This window comes from Oncorhynchus clarkii, chromosome 17 (genome assembly GCF_045791955.1).
Source record: "Oncorhynchus clarkii lewisi isolate Uvic-CL-2024 chromosome 17, UVic_Ocla_1.0, whole genome shotgun sequence".
NCBI lineage: Eukaryota > Metazoa > Chordata > Actinopteri > Salmoniformes > Salmonidae > Oncorhynchus > Oncorhynchus clarkii.
The window spans coordinates 12,339,171-12,361,388 of NC_092163.1; the positions used below are offsets into that span (position 1 = coordinate 12,339,171).

The window sequence follows — 22,218 nt, forward strand, 5'->3', positions numbered from 1 at the left end:
TCTTCACCCTTATAGGGATATGATTCAGAGCAGCTAAGCTGATCCTAGATAAGGGACTAAGGGCAACTTCGCTCAATACAACCAAAGCCACCAAAATACAGACAATTCATCTCATAGTCAGAACAAGCTGTATTTCTGTAACGTACGGTAACACTGTAGTCTCCAGGTTTGGCATGGAAGCAGAAGGCCCCCTGCTGGTCTGAGTCGGTGGTGCGGGTGGCGGTATTGTCCTGTCCCAGGGGAGTGAGGGTCACCTTGTAACGCCCCTGCTGCTTCAGGCTCTCTGGCAGACGGGTGATAGCGATCTGACCACACACGCTGAACCTGGAGAGGGGGATGAGAATGACATTTATAATTTATAATGCTTCAACAAAACAACCACGTAGCTGTTATGTCAGATGCATGTTATGATTATAGATGGGGGCATCAATAGGACACATTGAAAGTCGAAACTCACCCAGCAGTGATGATGTCAGGGAGTTGAGGCGTGTTGGGAGCTATCTTCACTGTGATTGGCTCAAAAAACATGAGGTCCTTGTGCGTGCGGAGGGTGTAGGTACCGGTGGTCATATTCTCCAGGCGGTAGGAGCCGTCCTCTTTGGTCAGAACTGTTAGAAGGGAAGAAAGAGAGGGAGGAAAAGGGAGAGAGAAAGAAAGGGTTCGGCAGAAGGACAATCCCAACGCAAATGAACATAGCATGTCTCCACGTTAATCAAACAATGTCATCTCTGATATTTCTCCTCCGAATTTGAACACAGATAATAGAAGAGAAATGGGGTGGTGGATGTCACTATGGTTACCTTTGATCTGGTTGTTGAGGGTTACCGTGGCGTCAGGTACCCCGTCCCCCTCCAGGCTGTTGAGAACCCTGCCGGTCACAGAGAAACCCATGACACGGAAGATGGGCTACAGAGAGAGAGAAACACAAAACACGACATCTCCAGGGTCATGTACAGTACCATAACCTCTGTTAATCACATGACAAAGACCAATGCTGTACAATTTTAACCCATAAGTAGCAGCCAAGCAGGAAGCTGGAGCACTGTAAACTTACCTCCAGCTTCAAGCTGTTGTGCTCCACCCTGAAGTCCATTCTGGAAGGTGCCACATCAAACGTGATCCTCTCTCCCCTGTAGAAGGGAATCTGAAACACAGACAAATTAGTCCAACATAGTCAAAGTGAAGGACAAGAAACCAGACTAAGTACATAATACATTATTTTTGTATAGAGCCCTCCAGATTTTTGAACAGAGCCTTCCAGATCCCAAGGATATTTTACACATTAAAGACAACCTAAGAACACCAACAGCGCTATTTCAGCAACACACATTAACTGGGAGGGATATGTGCTGAATACGTAGTCTTCAAAAGGCCTTTTCCCAGAGCATTTTCTTAGCCCAGGGCTAATTTGCCATGGGATAAGTGCAGTGTGAACAACACGGGTGTGTTGTGGCGGCCATCTTACCACAGTGTAGTCTCCGCTGGCCAGTGAGGGGAAGGAGAAGATGCCGTCCTCTCGGGATAGGGCGCTACACAGGTAGACCAGGGAGTCATCTCCAGACTCGGCTCCATCCACTGGGGCTGTGTTACAGACACTGACGTCCTAGGAAACACAAGAAATACACATATTAGAGGGAATTTTATATATTTTAAATTTAACTAGGCAAGTCAAATTCTTATTTACAATGGCGGCCAACACCGGACGACTCTGGGCCAATTGTGCGCCGCCCTATGGGACTCCCAATCACGGCCGGTTGTGATACAGCCTGGATCTAAGATAAGTATTACATATATCTGAAACTTGAAATTCCCGTTTTGAGTAAAAACTGTATGTATCTGTCTGGGTTACTACAGTGAGGGGAAAAAGTATTTGATCCACTGCTGATTTTGTACTTTTTTCTACTGACAAAGAATAGATTGGTCTATAATTTTAATGGTAGGTTTATTTTAACATTGAGAGACAGAATAACAACAACAAAAATCCGGAAAAACACGTCAAAAATGTTATAATTTGATTTGCATTTTAACGAGGGAAATAAGTATTTGACCCCTCTGCAAAACATGAGTTAGTACTTGGTGTCAAAACCCTTGTTGGCAATCAGAGGTCAGACGTTTCTTGTAGTTGGCCACCAGGTTTGCACACATCTCAGGAGAGATTTTGTCCCACTCCTCTTTGCAGACCTTCTCCAAGTCATTAAGGTTGAGGCTGACGTTTGGCAACTGGAACTTTCAGCTCCCTCCACAGATTTTCTATGGGATTAAGGTCTGGAGACTGGCTAGGCCACTCCAGGACCTTAATGTGCTTCTTCTTGAGCCACTCCTTTGTTGCCTTGGCCGTGTGTTTTGGGTCATTGTCATGCACGACCCATTTTCAATGCCATGGCTGAGGGAAGGAGGTTCTCACCCAAGATTTGACGGTACATGGCCCCGTCCATAGTCCCTTTGATGCGGTGAAGTTGTCCTGTCCCCTTAGCAGAAAACCACCCCCAAAGCATAATGTTTCCACCTCCATATTTGACGGTGGGGATGGTGTTCTTGGGGTCATAGGCAGCATTCCTCCTCCTCTCCAAACACAGCGAGTTGAGTTGATGCAAAAGAGTTCCATTTTGGTCTCATCTGACCACAACACTTTCACCCAGTTGTCCTCAATCATTCAGATGTTCATTGGCAAACTTCAGAAGGGCATGTATATTTGCTTTCTTGAGCAGGGGGACCTTGCGGGCGCTGCAGGATTTCAGTCCTTCACGGTGTAGTGTGTTACCAATTGTTTTTTTGGTGACTATGGTCCCAGCTGCCTTGAGATCATTGACAATATCCTCCCGTGCAGTTCTGGGCTGATTCCTCACTGTTCTCATGATCATTGCAACTCCACAAGGTGAGATCTTGTATGGAGCCCCAGGTCGAGGGAGATTGACAGTTATATTGTGTTTCTTCCAATTACGAATAATAGCACCAACTGTTGTCACCTTCTCACCAAGCTGCTTGGCGATGGTCTTGTAGCCCATTCCAGCCTTGTGTAGATCTACAATCTTGTCCCTGACATCCTTGGAGAGCTCTTTGGTCTTGGCCATGGTGGAGAGTTTGGAATCTGATTGATGGATTGCTTCTGTGGACAGGTGTCTTTTATACAGGTAACAAACTGAGATTAGGAGCACTCCCTAAGAGTGTGCTCCTAATCTCAGCTCGTTACCTGTATAAAAGACACCTGGGAGCCAGAAATCTTCCTGATTGAGAGGGGGTCACATACTTATTTCCCTCATTAAAATGCAAACCAATTTGTAACATTTTTGACATGCGTTTTCCTGATTTTTTTGTTGTTATTTCGTCTCTCACTGTTCAAATAAACCTACCATTAAAATTATAGACGGATAATTTCTTTGTCAGTGGGCAAACGTACAAAATCAGCAGGGGATCAAATACTTTTCCCCCCTCACTGTATATCATAATTTAACCATTCATGAGGTTAAATGCCCAGCTTCATAGACAGCCAACATTAAGGATAAAATATCACTGTAGTGTATCACAATATGTACAGAAATACAGCAGACTGGACATCACCGCTCTTTCAATTTGCCATTCAATTCAATACAAATATATTTGACCTCCTTCTTCACTGTGGCAGAGTAGAGGAGGAAGGTGACTTTTTTCATGGGCTCCCCATCACTCCGGACCTCCCCAGAGACATCGTACCCTCCCACCACCAGATGTTCTGCAGCCGCTGCATTGGCACTGGACACACGCACTGACGTAGCGCTCTGTGGAAAGACAACGCAAAATGATTGTGAAGCATTTGGACGTTTTTGCTCTAATTCTTTTTGCATAGTTCACACTACCTGTAATCACTTATGTTCTTACTCTGCTTGCTTATATTACTTGTGCAATAGGATTGAGTTCCAATTGCATCCAACTAAAGTTGTGCCAATAACACATGAGCCCTGCAGAAAGAAACTCACCTGCTCCAAGGTCCAGGACGGATGAGAAGCAATGATGTCATAACTTCCAGGAAGTACTTTGGAGAAGGTGTACCTGTGAAATGACCCAAAACAGTCTGTGTTAGAAGCCTAGTGCTTGTACCACCCCCACGTATATTGTCCTGATACAAAACAACAGAGGATGTGTACAAAAGCATTAGCATTGATATGAATGGCTTGAGTTGCCACGACTGAAAAAAAAGCCAGTGTGTTTGTTTGTGTTGTAAGGGGTAGTTATATTGCCTTGTAGTTTAAAGTAATGCTGTTAAGAGTTTGAGGAGCGGTCCCTTACTTTCCTCCAGGCTGAGTGAGCACAGTCTGCAGCTTTTCTCCTGTTCCCTCCCTGGTCAGGCTGATCTCCACCCCAGCTGGGCCCAGGAGTTGGCCTTTACTTAGCACCTGGGACATACACAACACATTAACGCCACAACAAAGTAAACAATTATTTCAGAAATGCACATACTGTATATCCGGTAAGTACTAACACTAAACAACCATTTTAAAAAGAGGCAGATCTCTGTGCCATTCTGTTTAGTCAATAAATAGTGATGTATTGAGTCTTTGGGGGGGTGGAACGTAGTCTAGCAGTTAAGCGCGTTGGGCCAGTAACAGAAAGGTTGCTGGTTCAAATCCCCCGGCTGACTAGATAAAAAAATATGTTGATGTGCGCTTGAGCAAGACACTTAACCCTAATTGCTCCAGTAAGTTGCTCTGGAGAAGAGCATCTGCTAAATGACTCAAATGTAAATGTATTTTGGCCAGCACCATCCCCACAAGGGTTATTGAAGAAGAGTTCCTCTCACCGTTCCAGAGACAGAGAAGCCAGTGAAGACAAAGTTGATGTCCTGCTCCTTGGTGCAGATATCATTGACCCCGTCCACATAGAGGTCCACACTGGTGGGCTCTGCAAAAACACAGACAGAGTGTTATGTTACAGCACTGCTGGCAATACACAAGAGCTACAAATACACATGAAATTCTCCTTACCAAAGCTCCACCCAAGAGGCGGCTCAATCTTCAACACAAAGTCTCCCTGTGAATAAGACAGAGTCAAATATTAGCAGAACTGCCTCTATGAATCCGAGAGTGGAAGACTCCTCTCTCGTCTCTAAAATGTAGGCTCTAACAGTCCCATCACAAGACAAACTGTTGAATAAACTTAATTTGAACGTACTTTGCCTGTTGTCCACTGATTTTGTCCCTATAAAAGTAGGTAATCTGAGACAAAATATCCACAGAGTAGTGTTGTCAACCTGCCTTTCAGTACGCTGGGCTGTATGTCGGTTTGTATTTTCAATGCTGACTCAACTCATATGTGACGCTGCACAATATGTCAACAATGCCGAGTTTAGCCGAAGCACAGACTGAACTTTGTCCCACGCAATCAGCTGGCAAATTTCACAAGCACTTTCAGCTGATTGCGAGGTAACTGTGCTTTGGTCGACAACATTAAGCTACATTCGGCTATTGTTTGATGTTGTGCATCACGTGAAATGCATCAGGTGGTGGGCAATACAAGCAACAGAACCGCTGCCGCAAAAAGTTGGGTAAACAGCCCTTTCCTGTGGCTAACCCATCTCCACCTGATACCGCCAAAAGGACCAATATTACGGACAACTGGTAAAGTACGATTAAATATAATTGTATTCAACATTCTGTCTTGTAGAGACTACTGCATCTTTTTTACAGCAACTTTTTTCAGACTGATATCCATGAAGTAACCAGGGAAACAGTCTGAGGTTTAGACAAACCAATGCCATACTACTACTATTGCATTTTCATATGTATCAATACCACAGGAGGCTGGTGGGAGAAGCTATAGGACGGGCTCATTGTAATGTCTGGAATGGAATAAATTAAACCGTATCAAACGTACGGAAACGCCTGCCTACTCGGATCAATACATTCATTACCTTGTCATAGAGGGGGATCATAAAGTATCCATTGATGGGAGCACAGTCCGTCTGATATTTCAAAGACCCTTGTTTGGTGTACACTTTAATCTGTGAGAGACAAGAAAGACGAGATGTATTTAGCAATGCACAAACACAACCAAAAAGGCAAAAGCATGATTTCATGCGATGCATGTTGGACAGTAGTATGGGCTCTTGCGGTAAAGTAGTTAGTTAGCTAACGTGAATAACTTGCACCGGCAGTCATTAGGGTGAGGGTGGTCCAGTATGAGATGATTTGACTAAACAGTAATCCTATTATTCTAAATGGTGTGTGGATGGTGCAATACCTCGTCAGTACAGTGGGGTTTAAGTGGACCGGCAACTAGCCAGGTCAACTTTAGCAAGCTAGCTAACGTTAGCTAGCCAGTGCGTAAACTATGTAAACATTCGCTCGGAGTTTTAAACGTAGAAAGGACTTAAAAGCAGTGAAACACATTTAGCTACATTTAAATAGCTGCAAGTTATTGCGTTTCTGATGTGTTTTGTAAGGATAGCTAGTTAGTACAATGCTATGTTAACTAGTTAGCTAACAAGTTCTGAATTTCGACATGGTTGTGCACGAGAAACCAGCAACATAGATCAGAGATGGCTCGTGAGGTTAGTGTGGCTACTCAGAGAGTTAGCTAGACCATCTTGCTAGCCACCTTGGGGCTAATGTTATTTCATTCAAACTAAACTGTCTTTTCACCACTCAAGACTCCCAGCAATATCCTGTCTCCGTCTACTAAGGTAGTAGGCCGTCTCTGCACTCACCTCGATCAGCGAGTAGTTGATTTCAACGTCGGATTTCACGAACCCTCCGCAGGCCACCACAATGTCATCAGCTGACACTGTAATAAACTGGCAGCAGATGATTCCAAATAATATCCAGAACACTGCCATGTCTGCCGGTTCCGTTATTCCGAGCATTCGCCAGGAGATTTTTCTAGACAACCGAAATGACAGTGCACGCTGCCTCCGGTTCCGTAAGCTGCGCTGTTGAAGGAGCAGTAGCTACCTATTCTGGAGGCGTCGACACCTGCTGGTGCGGAGGTGACATCGATTAAGTATGTACTTTTGAAAATGTTGGGTGCCTATTCAAATATGAACAGAATCTTGTCTTTTGGGTTTCCCTACTGAACAAATTAAACTAGTTATATTCACACAAAGTATGACAACAAATAACATACGTTTTAAATACTTGCATTATTTATTTACCTTTTCCAGTCAGAATTCAATAAGCAATAAGGCACGAGGGGGTGTGGTATATGGCCAATATACCACGGCTAAGGTCTGTTCTTAAGCACCACGCAAAGGGGAGTTGGCCATATACCACAAACCCTTGACGTGCCTTATTGCTATTATAAACTGTTTACCAAAGTAATTAGAGCAGTAAAAAGACATGGTTTGTCTAACCCGTGGTATACAGTCTGATATACCACGGCTGTCAGCCAATCAGCATTCAGGGCTTGAACCACCCAGTTTATAACAATGAATAACACAGATTTTGGAATTATAAAACTTTTGCCAAAATGACATCTTACTAGTTGATTTAAATGTAACAGTTCACTCATAAACAAAGGTTTGCAATGGATAAAACAACACTTCCCCTTTATGGAACACAGGCAGTAGACACAGAGTACAGTAAAAAAGTATTAGTTCAGTTTGGTATGTAGCAGAAGGTGGGACAGTAGATCTCAAATACATTTTGAAATATTAAATCACATGTAGCATGTCATGGTCATTAAAAGTTAATACTTAAGAGTTAATGGAAATAGTAAACAAGAGATTAAGGAATATAAGTTTACACAAATTAATACAGTATACCTTTAAAATATAAACAAGGAAGGTCACATTTAAAGTGCAAGAAGAATGTTTAGTGTTTATAGGTGTTGGAGTGGAACAATATGAGATCAGCTTTGATTTTTTGTATTACTTAGAAGGGCAATTCAAAGCTTTATAGTGGTTATTGTCATAATAAGAGTCCTTCTTGGAAGGAAAAAGGTAATAGTCAGCAGAATTATCATCATGACATCACATATAGTAATGCTTATGGTAGGCTACATATAGTAAACAACAAACAGGACAAGATATTATCCACAAAAGGCAGTAAATAGCTATTTTGCCAGCCTTGAGTTCAAACTATTGGTCCAATATTGTAAAACTGTGCTTGTTAAACGTTTGAACATTCACAGATCTCAACATGCGTTGGATCAAAACCAAAAGAGCCTTGATAGGCAAAGCTAATCCCCCAGTTGCATAGTGTTCCTCAAATCTAGTGTCTGCCAGTGGTAGGGCTGGTTTCCTAGACACAGATCGAGCCTGGTCCTGGACTAAAAAGCTATTTTAATGTAGATTCTCCATTGAGCATGCATTTTAGTCCAGGTCTAGACTTAATATATGTCTGGTAAGCCAGCACCTATAGTGTATGCCAGTAATAGTGTTTAGACAGCCAGTTACAAGTAATATCAAGAGCCCTGAGTTTTTTAGTCAGCTAAAACTCAAGGGCCTAATCCTAGCAATTCAGACATGAGTAGCAGAGTCCGGGGGTGGCTGGACCAGGAAGATCCCAGAGTTGGAGCGGTAGCTGGGGCTGACTCTGTCTGAGGAGTGGGACTGGAATCCCGAACCTGTGGATCTAATAGCACAGGTCCTCTGGGCCTGACACAGCTTCTGGATCAGGAAACGCTTGTCTCGCCCATCCTGGCCGAACAGGGAGAAGAGGGTTAGTGCCTAAATTAACCCTATAACAATGTTATGCCAGATAACTAGGACCTAGATTTTTTCTGGTCAGGAAAATAATCCTGTCCCTACAGCTAAGTCCTATGAAGCTACTGTACAGTATAGAGTTGTGCAGCCATGTAGACTGGTTACTGTAGCTACTCACCATGACTAGCTGTTCCCTCAGTTGGTTGATCACTCGCTTGTGCGCTCCAGCTAGAGCAATGACATAAAACATGGCCAGGCTGAGGGAGGAAAGAGACAACGGTTAACAAAGCAGAATTTTGATAGCCCTTTGTGACGTGTTGATGAAAATAAGGTTTTATAAATATATTTTATTGATTGATTGGCTGAAACCGCAATCTATCGGCCTGGATATCAAATGACAATGAACCGTAGACAGGAGTGATATCATTGGCCGAAACCCGTACCATGTGATGACAAAGAGGGAGACGGCGAAGGCCTCAGAGGAGATGGCCAGGAGGAACGTGCGTGCCCCTGCAGGCAGCTGGGACACCGTCCGGGGGAGCACCTCCCAGGATGTGGTGTAGTTAACGAAGGGACCACAGGCCTGGGAACAGCTAATCCTGATAAGGGAGAAACGGAAGGGTTAGTTTATGTACCCAACAACTGATCTAGGAGCAGATTGATACTATTTTCACACTATGGTGCCAAGCCAAACTGTACTGTCAAATCAAATATTTCCTTTCCAGCCCAGTTTCAGCAACAGTAGAGCAGTACAGCTAAGCTAAGCTCAGTTAGGCTCATCAGTGTGAAAAGGGTATGAGATTGGTGCATGGTGAGTTTCAGTGCAACTAGCCATATTGATGGTTATCTATGGAAATAAAGATGCATGCATGGTAGGCTAACTGCAGCCATGTACTCACTGTGCGATGCCAATGGTGACAGGTACACAGGCCAGTGCCAGGCCAATCAGCAGCACAGCCAGGAAGAAGAAGTTGGAGCTGGAGGCTCGGAACGGACGGGTGGCCGGGCGGCAGTTATTCACCAGGGTCACCTGCAGGGTAGACAATACATACATTTCTCAACCTATTTGTGGGTGAGAATTCCCTTTCAGTCATTTCAGGCAACATAATGCACACAGGTATGGGATATTCCTTTTCTCTATCAATTGGGTGAAGGAATTTGGATGAGGAAATATCCTGACCTACACTTACCTATGAGGTACAGTATCGCTCAACTCAATCAGTTACCGAGAGTATGTAACCCGAGGTTTAGACCCAGCTAAAACCATACGCTTACAACCAAAAACATAAACAGTCATTCATATCAAATCAAATTTTATTTGTCACATACACATGGTTAGCAGATGTTAATGGGAGTGTAGCGAAATGCCTGTGCTTCTAGTTCCGACCATGCAGTAATATCTAACAAGTAATCTAACCTAACAATTTCACACCAACTACTAAGTGTAAAGGAATGAATAAGAATATGTACACAAAAATATATGAATGAGTGATGGCTGAACAGCATAGGCAAGATGCAGTAGATGCTATAGAGTACAGTATATACATATGAAATGAGTAATGTAGGGTATGTAAACATTATATAAAGTGGTATTGTTTAAAGTGGCTAGTGATACATTTATTACATCAATTTTTCCAGTATTAAAGTGGCTGGAGTTGAGTCAGTATGTTGGCAGCAGCCACTCAATGTTAGTGATGGCTGTTTAACAGTCTGATGGCCTTGAGATAGAAGCTGTTTTTCAGTCTCTCGGTCCACCCTTTGATGCACCTGTACTGACCTTGCCTTCTGGATGATAGCGGGGTGAACAGGCAGTGGCTTGGGTGGTTGTTGTCCTTTGATATTTTTGGCCTTCCTGTGACATCAGGTGGCGTCACAGGTATCCTGGAGGGCAGGTAGTTTGCCCCTGGTGATGTGTTGTGCAGACCTCACTACCCTCTGGAGAGCCTTACGGTTGTGGGCGGCGCAGTTGCCGAACCAGGCGGTGATACAGTCCGACAGGATGCTCTCGATGGTTCATCTGTAAAAGTTTGAGAGGGTTTTTGGTGACAAGACGAATTTCTTCAGCCTCCTGAGGTTGAAGAGGCGCTGCTGCCCCTTATTCACCACACTGTCTGTGTGGGTGGAGCATTTCAGTTTGTCCGTGATGTGTACGCCGAGGAACTTAAATCTTTCCACCCTCTCCACTGTCCGTCGATGTGGATAGGGGGCTGATCCCTCTGCTGTTTCCTGAAGTTGTTTTGTTGACATTGAGTGTGAGGTTATTTTCCAGACACCACACTCCGAGGGCCCTCACCTCCTCCCTGTAGGCTGTCTCGTCGTTGTTGGTAATCAAGCCTACTACTGTTGTGTTGTCTGCAAACTTGATGATTGAGTTGGAGGCGTGCATAGCCACGCAGTCATGGGTGAACAGTGATTACAGGAGAGGGCTGAGAACTCACCCTTGTGGGGCCCCAGTGTTGAGGATCAGCGGGGTGGAGCTTGTTACCTACCCTCTCCACCTGGGGGGCGGCCCGTCAGGAAGTCCAGGACCCAGTTGCACAGGGCGGAGTCGAGACCAAGGGTCTCGAGCTTGATGACGAGTTTGGAGGGTACTATGGTGTTAAATGCTGAGCTGTAGTCGATGAACAGCATTCTCACATAGGTATTCCTCTTGTCCAGATGGGTTAGGGCAGTGTGCAGTGTGATTGCGTCGTCTGTGGACCTATTGGGGCGGTAAGCAAATTGGAGTGGGTCTAGGGTGTCAGGTAGGGTGGAGGTGATATGGTCCGTGACTAGTCTCTCAAAGCACTTCATGATGACGGAAGTGAGTGCTACGGGAAGGTAGTCATTTAGCTCAGTTACCTTAGCTTTCTTGGGAACATGAACAATGGTGGCTCTCTTGAAGAATGTGGGAACAGCAGACTGGGATAAGGATTGATTGAATATGTGCGTAAACACACCAGCCAGCTGGTCTGCGCATGCTCTGAGGACGCGGCTGGGGATGCCGTCTGGGCCTGCAGCCTTGCGAGGGCTAACCTGTTTAAATGTTTTACTCACGTTGGCTGCAGTGAAGGAGAGCCTGCAGGTTTTAGTAGCGGGCTGTGTCAGTGGCACTGTATTGTCCTCAAAGCGGGCAAAGAAGTTGTTTAGTTTGTCTGGGAGCAAGACATCGTGGTCAGCGACGGGGCTGGTTTTTTGTTTGTAGTCCGTGATTGACTGTAGACCCTGCCACATACCTCTCATGTCTGAGCCGTTGAATTGCGACTCTACTTCGCCTCTATACTGACGCTTAGATTGTTTGATTGCCTTGCGGAAGGAATAGCTACACTGTTTGTATTCGGTCATGTTTCCGGTCACCTTGCCCTGATTAAAAGCAGTGGTTCGAGCTTTCATTTTTGTGCAAATGCTGCCATCAATACACGGTTTCTGGTTGGGGAATGTTTTAATATACGCTGTGGGTACAACATCACTGATGCACTTGCTAATAAACTCGCTCACTGAATCAGCATATTCATCAATGTTGTTGTTCGACGCTATGCGGAACATATCCCAGTCCACGTGATCGAAGCAATCTTGAAGGGTGGAATCCGATTGGTCGGACCAGCGTTGAACAGACCTGAGCACGGCTGCTTCCTGTTTTAGTTTCTGTACCTTCCTGATGCCTTTACTGTATTACATAGAACTACAATTATGGCCATCGGCCCACCTATACCAGTACATTGATACTGTCTAATATTTCTATGGTATGTTACCTTTTTGATGTAGAAGATGATGAAGTACTTGATGGTGCAGATGGCGGGCAGCAGGGGGCAGTAGAACGTCCCGATCCAGCAGATGGTTTGGCCATACACAATCCCCAGGACGTTCTGGGGGATGGCAAACTCCTGCTGGCCCCACCACTTGGCCAGGCCGCAGTCACAGTAGTCCACTATGAGTCTGGGGGGAGAGGGAGAGAACTGTCAGAAGAGGAGATGAGAGAAGAGGAGAGAAGAGAAAAGATGACTTACTTCCTAGGAAACTCCACAAAGACAGTGACGGCACAGATGATGATGAAATCAAAGATCATGAGTTTGTACATCTCCTGGCCCACGCGAGACTCCCAACACTATAGGCAGAGGTAGAATTATATGAGATCATAGTAACGTCCAATATCAATATGTACAGTACCAGTCAAAAGTTTGGACACACCTACTCATTCCAGGGATTTTCAATATTTTTACTATATTGTAGAATAATAGTGAAGACATCAAAACTATGAAATAATACATATGGAATCACGTAGTAACCAAAAAAGTGTTAAACAAATCAAAATATATTTTAGATTTGAGTTTCTTCAAAGTAGCCACCCTTTGCCTTGATGACAGGTTTGCACACTCTTGGCACTCTCAACCAGCTGGATGAATAGATTTTTGCATTCCAGGTGACTACCTCCAGCTTCATGAGGTAGTCACCTGGAATGAATTTCAATTAACAGGTGTGCCTTCTTAAAAGTTCATTTGTGGAATTTCTTTCCTTCTTAATGCATTTGAGCCAATCAGTTGTGTTGTGACAAGATAGGGGTGGTATACAGAAGATAGCCCTATTGGATAAAAGACCAAGTACATATTATGGCAAGAACAGCTCAAATAAGCAAAGAGAAATGACAGTACATCATTACTTTAAGACATGAAGGTCAGTCAATACGGAACATTTCAAGAACTTTGAGCGTTTCTTCAAGTGCAGTCGCAAAAACCATCAAGCGCTATGATGAAACTGACTCGCATGAGGACTGCCACAGGAAAAGAAAACCCAGAGTTACCTCTGCTGCATATGATACGTTCATTAGAGTTACCAGCATCAGAAATTGCAGCCCTAATAAATGTTTCACAGAGTTCAAGTAACAGACACCTCCAGGCTGTGTAAGGGCTATTTGACCAAGAAGGAGAGTGATGGAGTGCTGCATCAGATGACCTGGCCTCCACAATCACCCGACCTCAACCCAATTGAGATGGTTTGGGATGAGTTGGACCGCAGCGTGAAGGAAAAGCAGCCAACAAGTGCTCAGCATATGTGGGAACTCCTTCAAGACTGTTGGAAAAGCATTCCAGGTGAAGCTGATTGAGATAATGCCAAGAAAGTGCAAAGCTGTCATCAAGGCAAAGGGTTGCTACTTTAAATATTATAAAATCTAAAACGTATTTAACACTTTTTTGGTTACCACATGATTCCATATGTGTTATTTCATAGTTTTGATGGCTTCACTATTATTCTACAATGTAGAAAATAGTACAAATAAAGAAACCTGACTGGTATTGTATATCTACGGTAACCTTTGACCTCCACTCACCGGGTAGAGGATGTGGTTGTACCCGCAGACACAGTTGCCTTCCTGGCAAGAGGTGATCTGACCCCAGAGGGAGACGAGAAGCACACAGATACTGGTCAGGCGCATGAACACACACCTGTGGAAAGATTATGACATTACAAAGAAATTACATTGGTGTTAAAATGCAAACATCTATTCATCAATACCAGGGTGCTACATCAGTATGCAAACTGGAATCGGTGTGAAACATCAAGAGCATCATTCATTGATTTTCACAGAAGAAAGTGCTTGGTTGGGTTGGGGTAAATTTCATATCAATTCAGGAAGTAAACTGAAAAATGTAATGACTGAATAGAAATAAAACAACCCCAGCCCTGTTGTTTACCTCATGAGAGTGAAGCGGATCTCAAAGGCGGGGGAGTAGTCTTCAAACTGGATGATGAGGGAGAAGATGAGGGGGGTGATGAAGTTGGCCAGGGTGATGACGATGGAAGGCAGATACTCATAGATCAGGTCCAGGATGAAGTTCACCTGTTATGACAACGTGTGTTTAAAGTAAAACAGAAAAGGCACATGCCATTAGGTATACAGTACTGAGGAAGAGAGCATTCATTTCAATAGAAGAGCCATTGTGCTCATCCCTCAACCTTTGAAATTGTTGAACGTGTCAGTGTCGTTCTTTGTGTTTTTTTGTAAAATCGATAAACGTAAAAAATAAAACACAACCATCGTGCTCCCGAGTGGCCAGTGGTCTAAGGCACTGCATCTCAGCGCTACAAGGTGTCACTACAGACCCTAGTTCGATCCTGGGCTGTATCACAACCGGCCGTGATTGGGAGTCCCATAGGACGGCGCACAATTGGCCCAGCGTCGTCTGGGTTATGCCGTCATTGTAAATAAGAATTTGCTCTTAACTGACTTGCGTAGATAAATAAAATAAAAAAATAGTGCTAAACCAGGGGTGTCAAACTATTTTTCCCCGTGGGCCGCATTCGGTCTCGTCAACGCTGTCTAGTTTTCATTTCGATTACTTTTAGAATGCTGGAGTGAAGACACTATAAATGTAAGTCCATTATCAATTCTACAGTTTAGATTTGGTTTTAGTCATTTCAATGGCGATTAATATCATTTCTTTCCTCGGGGGGGAAAACTATTATAATAAAATGATATATTTCAGTTTTTACTCAGACCACCCGTGTGCCGCATGTTTGACACACCTGTGCTAAACTTAGACATATGTATCAGATCTAAAATAAGCATATGTCTATTGACCAGCTACCTACAGAGTCCATAAGGAGAGGCTAAGGACATCAGGGACAGCAAGGTGTGCTGAGGAGACTCCAGACCCATCTCTGACCGACTATCCTCCCTGGCTGTAACCAAGATGCTCCTCCTCCAGTCACGCTTCAACTCCCTTCATGTTGATTATTGATTTACATTTGTTTTCTTGTATGTGCTGCTGCAATTCAGCTTTAAGCTTCCATAGTACACATCAAATTAAACTGAACTAACATTGCTGTTTAAAGGTGTATCACCCTGGTTCGAATCCAGGCTGTATCACATCTGGCTGTAATTGGGAGTCCCATAGGGCGGCGCACAATTGGCCCAGCGTCGTCCAGGTTTGGCCGGGGTAGGCCGTCATTATAAATAAGAATATGTTCTTAACTGACTTGCCTAGTTACCTTAGTCATCTGTGCTTTCTGGGAGAAGTTGGTGGCTATGTAGATGGAGTAGAAACAGGCAGCCAGTACAGCGATCACAAACAGATTCAGGATCAGTCGGATCACGTAGATCCTACACTTCTCCTTCCGTGTCCTGTCTGCCATCTTCTGCTTGATGCGCTCCTCTTCCAAATCAGTCTGTTGACATAGAAAGGACAGAGGAATTAATATAGGATCTCCATTATATGCAGTTATAATCACTTATACTGTATATATTAATAAACAAATAAACACAGCTTCTTCTGAAAGGAGTTGTTGAAAAGCGAGTGGTAAACAGAAGTGAACCAATACAGTTCTGTTACATTGTATGGCTCTAACTGGAATGTGTGAACTGAGGAATTCAATTCACTTTGACAATAGTGTTGAATCACATTTCTCCCTGTTGTTTTGAGTCAACCTATACTATCGACTGACTACTGACACCTCACCTTCAGTTCATAAAGAAGACTGCTCCTCTTGAGCCTGGCTGCGCTGTCGTTGACGATACAGAAGTCCCAGCCGGCAAAGATCTTGTTGCAGAAGCTCTGGAAGCGATCCTCGTCCTGCACCAGTTTACGCTTGAAGCCAGTCGCAGACCTTTGAAGAACGACGAGAAATGCAGATTTGGAAATGGCTAAAAAAACGTAAGTATTTCTATAACAGTATATGACTTGCATGACCATGAAAAACAATTGGACAACGTGTGCATGTTTGAGAAGATGCCTTTTGAGGACCGGTTTATCCAAAAGACTAGTATAATTGACAAGTCTGAATACAGTAAGATAGGGCACTTTTTTACCTTTTGACTATCCATATGAGACTGAGGAAGAGGTAGGCTATGGTGACCAGCAGGTAGGCCAGAGGCAGGTTGTAGGTGAACTTAGGGAAGTGAATGTTCTCTACCTTGTAGTAACCATAGAAGAGGTAGGTCTGCTCCAGAAAGCCCTTTAAGATGTGAAACAAACAAGGGAGTCATTCTCAGTCCCAAAACATAATCTACAGTGCTATGCAGGCGTACAATGAGTGACTGAATTAAATGAATAAGAGGGCGTGGTATATGAGGAGGGTAGTCCGTACCGCCCCTGAGAGGAGGTCTGTGATGTGCTGGTGGAAAACCACCAGGCCACGGCGAGAGGTGCTGGGGTAGTTACTGCACTCAAAGCCTGTGGTTCACAACAGAAGCAACAATATAATATTGGTAAGACATCTATCTAGAAGTCCATTAACAATGAATTTAAAATCTATATATATATATACACAGTGCCTTGCGAAAGTATTCGGCCCCCTTGAACTTTGCGACCTTTTGCCACATTTCAGGCTTCAAACATAAAGATATAAAACTGTATTTTTTTTGTGAAGAATCAACAACAAGTGGGACACAATCATGAAGTGGAACGACATTTATTGGATATTTCAAACTTTTTTAACAAATCAAAAACTGAAAAATTGGGCGTGCAAAATTATTCAGCCCCCTTAAGTTAATACTTTGTAGCGCCACCTTTTGCTGCGATTACAGCTGTAAGTCGCTTGGGGTATGTCTCTATCAGTTTTGCACATCGAGAGACTGAAATTCTTTCCCATTCCTCCTTGCAAAACAGCTCGAGCTCAGTGAGGTTGGATGGAGAGCATTTGTGAACAGCAGTTTTCAGTTCTTTCCACAGATTCTCGATTGGATTCAGGTCTGGACTTTGACTTGGCCATTCTAACACCTGGATATGTTTATTTTTGAACCATTCCATTGTAGATTTTGCTTTATGTTTTGGATCATTGTCTTGTTGGAAGACAAATCTCCGTCCCAGTCTCAGGTCTTTTGCAGACTCCATCAGGTTTTCTTCCAGAATGGTCCTGTATTTGGCTCCATCCATCTTCCCATCAATTTTAACCATCTTCCCTGTCCCTGCTGAAGAAAAGCAGGCCCAAACCATGATGCTGCCACCACCATGTTTGACAGTGGGGATGGTGCGTTCAGGGTGATGAGCTGTGTTGCTTTTATGCCAAACATAACGTTTTGCATTGTTGCCAAAAAGTTCAATTTTGGTTTCATCTGACCAGAGCACCTTCTTCCACATGTTTGGTGTGTCTCCCAGGTGGCTTGTGGCAAACTTTAAACGACAGTTTTTATGGATATCTTTAAGAAATGGCTTTCTTCTTGCCACTCTTCCATAAAGGCCAGATTTGTGCAATTGTTGTCCTATGGACAGAGTCTCCCACCTCAGCTGTAGATCTCTGCAGTTCATCCAGAGTGATCATGGGCCTCTTGGCTGCATCTCTGATCAGTCTTCTCCTTGTATGAGCTGAAAGTTTAGAGCAGGGGTGTCAAAGTCAAATGGACGGAGGGCCAAATAAAAAAATCAGCTACAAGACGAGGGCCGGACTGTTCGAATGTTCATTGAAAAATTTTTAAATGACGCATATAGTCTAGTGAACCTAATTGAACCTACTGAAAACCTAACAAATATATTACAATATGATCAGATAAATAAAGCAATATTTTCTTATGGCTCTGTCAGTAATCTTTAATTTTCAACAGACACAAAAGACAAATTTCCTTTATATAAATATCCCCATAACATGAACATTAAATGAAAGAAACCGGTATTCAAGGCACCATCAGTAGACTATATTTTCTATTTTAGCAAAAGTGGGCTAAATTTACTTCAAAGAAAAAACAATAATAGCAATTTTCTATCATCCACTCAACTGAAATATTTTTAAAATATAATTGGATTGAAATACAAAAAAATAAAGTGCAAAAATCTATTAATCAAAAACAACACTTTGTTTAAGGAGAAGTAACATGCAGTGAAAACAAATATTAAATTTTAACTTTTAAACTTGAACTGAGTAAAAACTCTAAATATGTGATTGCACAGTAATGTTCACTTGTTTGAGGTTGAGGGTGATACTTGGTGGTGTCCCATCTTTTCCACAAGTTCATCAATGTTCGGGGTAAGGCTCTGAGCTGAAGAAATCCTCAGAATTGAGTGGAGGTGTTCAGCAGTAAGTCGACTTCTGTGTGATGTTTTGTTCAGGTTCATCAAAGAAAACAGTTGTTCACACAGGTATGTGCTGCCAAACATAGACAACGTTTGAGCAGCCTGGATGCGCAGCTGGGGCATTGTGCCGGGGAGGAAACGGGCGAACTCCGCAGCACCCACTGCCGCATATTTTGCCCTCAGTGCATCATTGCATTGGAGGTCAATCAACTCCATTTGGAGGTTTGGTGGTGAGCTTTCCACGTCAACAGCAAATGGGTTACCGAGCAGTTCCAACCTGCTTTTTTGTGCTTCAAAGTCAGCAAATCGGCGTCGAAAGTCAGCGGCAAGCATACCTATTTTATCAGCCAACTGTGTGCTCGGGAACGCACTGGTAGAGAGCTTCTCTTTCATGGTCTGGCAGCTGGGAAAGTGGCTCAAATTTTCTTTCCGCATCTGCGTCTCCCACAGAGTCAGTTTGGTTTTAAATGCCTTCACTGTACTGTACATATCAGAGATGACACGATCCCGACCCTGCAGCTGCAAGTTTATTGCATTCAGATGACTCGTAATGTCACACAGAAAAGCCATTTCACACAGAAACATTTCGTCTCGGAGTTGTGTTGTGTCTTTCCCTTTGCTGTCCAAGAACAGACAAATCTCCTCACGAAGCTCGAAACATCTTTGAAGCAACTTTCCCTGGCTTAGCCATCGCACCTCTGTGTGATAAGGCAAATCACCATGCTCCGTTTCTAACTCCGTCAGAAATGCCTTGAACTGGCGGTGATTCAAACCTTTGGCTCTGATAAAGTTAACTGTGCGCGTGATGATGCTCATTACATGCTCCATTTTCAAGGCTTTACCGCACAACGCTTCCTGGTGTATGATACAATGATAAGCTGTCAGCTCACCTGTCGCGTTTTCCTCTTGCATCTTTTCCCGTATCTTCGCCACCAGTCCGCTCCTGTGTCCACACATCGCAGGTGCTCCGTCGGTTGTCAAACCCACGAGTTTTTCCCAAGGCAGCTCCATCTCATTTACACATCTTGACACCTCTTCATACAAATCATGCCCCGTAGTTGTGCCATGCATAGGACGTAAAGCCAAAAACTCCTCTGTCACGCTTAGGTTGGAGTCCACTCCGCGGATGAAAATTGACAACTGGGCAATGTCAGAAATGTCGGTGCTCTCATCCACAGCCAAGGAATATGCAATAAAATCTTTTCCCTTTTTCACAAGCTGCTCTTTTAGATTGATGGACAACTGGTCTACTCTCTCGGCAATGGTGTTTCTGCTCAGACTCACATTTAAAAAGAGTTGCCTTTTTTCTGGGCAAACTTCGTCACAAACTTTAATCATGCAGTTTTTGATGAAATCCCCCTCCGTAAATGGCCGGGCTGATTTAGCGATCTCTTCTGCCAAAATAAAACTGGCCTTGACAGCAGCCTGGCCTTGTGATTTGGCTTTTTTGAACAGAGCCTGTCGAGATTTGAGGCCTCGTTTTAATTCCTCTGCCTTTTGTAGCCTTTGTTCCATGTCCATATTCTTGTTTTTGTCCGCGTGTTTCGTTTCATAATGTCGTCTCAGATTATACTCTTTCAGTACCGCCACACTTTCTCCACACAGAAGACACACAGGTTTTCCAGCTACCTTCGTGAACATATACTCCGACTCCCACCTTGTTTGAAACCCCCGGTTCTCAGTATCCACCTTCCGTTTTGCCATTTTTGATGGGTATCTGAAAGTTAATTTTACTGTGATGCTGACGACTGCTGTGCCAATAAATATTGAAATGAAGCAGCCTACTGCTCGGTGCGTCACCTTTGCATTGTGGGAAATGTAGTATTGGTGCGTGTAAAAGATCTGCGGGCTGCCGGCTTGCTGCGGGCCGGTTCTAATAATAAATCAAGATCATCCCAGGGGCCGTAAAAAACCTTCTTGCGGGCCGGATGTGGCCCGCGGGCCTTGACTCTGACATATGTGGTTTAGAGGGACGGCCAGGTCTTGGTAGATTTGCAGTGGTCTGATACTCCTTCCATTTCAATATTATCGCTTGCACAGTGCTCCTTGGGATGTTTAAAGCTTGGGAAATCTTTTTGTATCCAAATCCGGCTTTAAACTTCTTCACAACAGTATCTCGGACCTGCCTGGTGTGTTCCTTGTTCTTCATGATGCTCTCTGCGCTTTTAACGGACCTCTGAGACTATCACAGTGCAGGTGCATTTATACGGAGACTTGATTACACACAGGTGGATTGTATTTATCATCATTAGTCATTTAGGTCAACATTGGATCATTCAGAGATCCTCACTGAACTTCCGGAGAGAGTTTGCTGCACAGAAAGTAAAGGGGCTGAATAATTTTGCACGCCCAATTTTTCAGTTTTTGATTTGTTAAAAAAGTTTGAAATATCCAATAAATGTCGTTCCACTTCATGATTGTGTCCCACTTGTTGTTGATTCTTCACAAAAAAAATACAGTTTTATATCTTTATGTTTGAAGCCTGAAATGTGGCAAAAGGTCGCAAAGTTCAAGGGGGCCGAATACTTTCGCAAGGCACTGTATATCATGAGATTAACAATACAACATTCATAATCTAATGTAAAGATGACTGATGCTCTTGATGTCGCAGAACAGCTACATGCCCCATATCTCTCCTCTCTAACTGAACCTTCATGACAACATGGTTTAATGTGGTGTTAATCTCTTACTGACCTACAGTTTACATAAATACTATAGAATTAATGTACAGCAGTGGAGGCTGCTGAGGGGAGGACGGCTCATAATAATAGCTGGAACTGAGCGAATGGAATAGCACCAAACAATGGAAACCATGTATTTGATACCATTACACACATTCTGCTCAAGCCATTGCCACAAGCCTGTCCTCCCCAATTAAAGTGCCACCAACCTCCTGTGATGTACATGTCACTGCCAAAATAAAGGAAACACTTCAGCAAATGAGGGATGCAAAGTCTATTGAAAGCAGGTACTTCCACACAGGTGTGGTTCCTGAGTTAATTCAGTAATTAACATCCCATCGTGCTTAGAGTCATGTATAAAAATGCTTATTATTTTTGCTACCATGGCTAGAAGTGACTGACAGACGGGTCTCAAAGGAGCATAGGCGGTTTAAAGGGTCTGTGTGTTTCCTTTATCTTGACAAGTACATGTATAATATGGTCTACTTTACCCTATAACACGTAAAAGCCTGTGTTACCATCTACATGGTTGAAGGTGGTGTTCCCTGAGGCATGGGGGCCGGTGATGATGGGCAGCATGACGAAGCCGAACATGAGCAGGAACATGACGAAGTTGAGCAGCACCAGGAAACGCAGGAAGGAGAAGTAGGACAGGATCCCTGTGCCAAACATCCCTGTGATGGGACACAGAGAAGGGAAAGGATGAGTGATTTAGATACCATCCCGGATCTTAAAGAGATCAACATCAACGCACTCATATCTTTCAATGCTTCCAACAGAAGACACACAAGTGAGCAAGAGAACTTTTAATTGCCCAATTTTCATCAGCGATATTATATAATCTCTGTGGAAACTCTGCCTTTGTCCCTCACGAATCCAATTTTGAGCTTTGTTCGTGTAACTAAGCCTTTGACATAAATCATGTATTGATGTCAATAGAAGT

The 22,218-nt window shown here is 43.6% G+C and overlaps 1 protein-coding gene across 1 annotated transcript in view; it reads right to left on the reverse strand.

Moving 5' to 3' along the window:
• Positions 1 to 22,218, reverse strand: part of LOC139370281 (BOS complex subunit NOMO1-like) — a 40,778-nt gene that overhangs the window by 16,795 nt on the left and 1,765 nt on the right. Inside the window, exons 4-28 of the mRNA XM_071109670.1 lie at positions 21,794 to 21,949; positions 16,676 to 16,761; positions 16,398 to 16,543; positions 16,048 to 16,195; positions 15,581 to 15,757; positions 14,284 to 14,429; positions 13,920 to 14,034; positions 12,601 to 12,698; positions 12,346 to 12,529; positions 9,514 to 9,644; positions 9,058 to 9,213; positions 8,793 to 8,871; positions 8,435 to 8,608; positions 6,680 to 6,901; positions 5,885 to 5,974; positions 4,959 to 5,004; positions 4,775 to 4,875; positions 4,264 to 4,370; positions 3,954 to 4,026; positions 3,603 to 3,755; positions 1,466 to 1,603; positions 1,055 to 1,144; positions 801 to 906; positions 458 to 608; positions 147 to 324 (exon numbers count right to left, since the gene is read on the reverse strand). Coding sequence (XP_070965771.1) covers positions 147 to 324; positions 458 to 608; positions 801 to 906; positions 1,055 to 1,144; positions 1,466 to 1,603; positions 3,603 to 3,755; positions 3,954 to 4,026; positions 4,264 to 4,370; positions 4,775 to 4,875; positions 4,959 to 5,004; positions 5,885 to 5,974; positions 6,680 to 6,901; positions 8,435 to 8,608; positions 8,793 to 8,871; positions 9,058 to 9,213; positions 9,514 to 9,644; positions 12,346 to 12,529; positions 12,601 to 12,698; positions 13,920 to 14,034; positions 14,284 to 14,429; positions 15,581 to 15,757; positions 16,048 to 16,195; positions 16,398 to 16,543; positions 16,676 to 16,761; positions 21,794 to 21,949 — 3,251 coding nt within the window. The remainder of the gene's footprint in view (positions 1 to 146; positions 325 to 457; positions 609 to 800; positions 907 to 1,054; positions 1,145 to 1,465; positions 1,604 to 3,602; positions 3,756 to 3,953; positions 4,027 to 4,263; positions 4,371 to 4,774; positions 4,876 to 4,958; positions 5,005 to 5,884; positions 5,975 to 6,679; positions 6,902 to 8,434; positions 8,609 to 8,792; positions 8,872 to 9,057; positions 9,214 to 9,513; positions 9,645 to 12,345; positions 12,530 to 12,600; positions 12,699 to 13,919; positions 14,035 to 14,283; positions 14,430 to 15,580; positions 15,758 to 16,047; positions 16,196 to 16,397; positions 16,544 to 16,675; positions 16,762 to 21,793; positions 21,950 to 22,218) is intronic.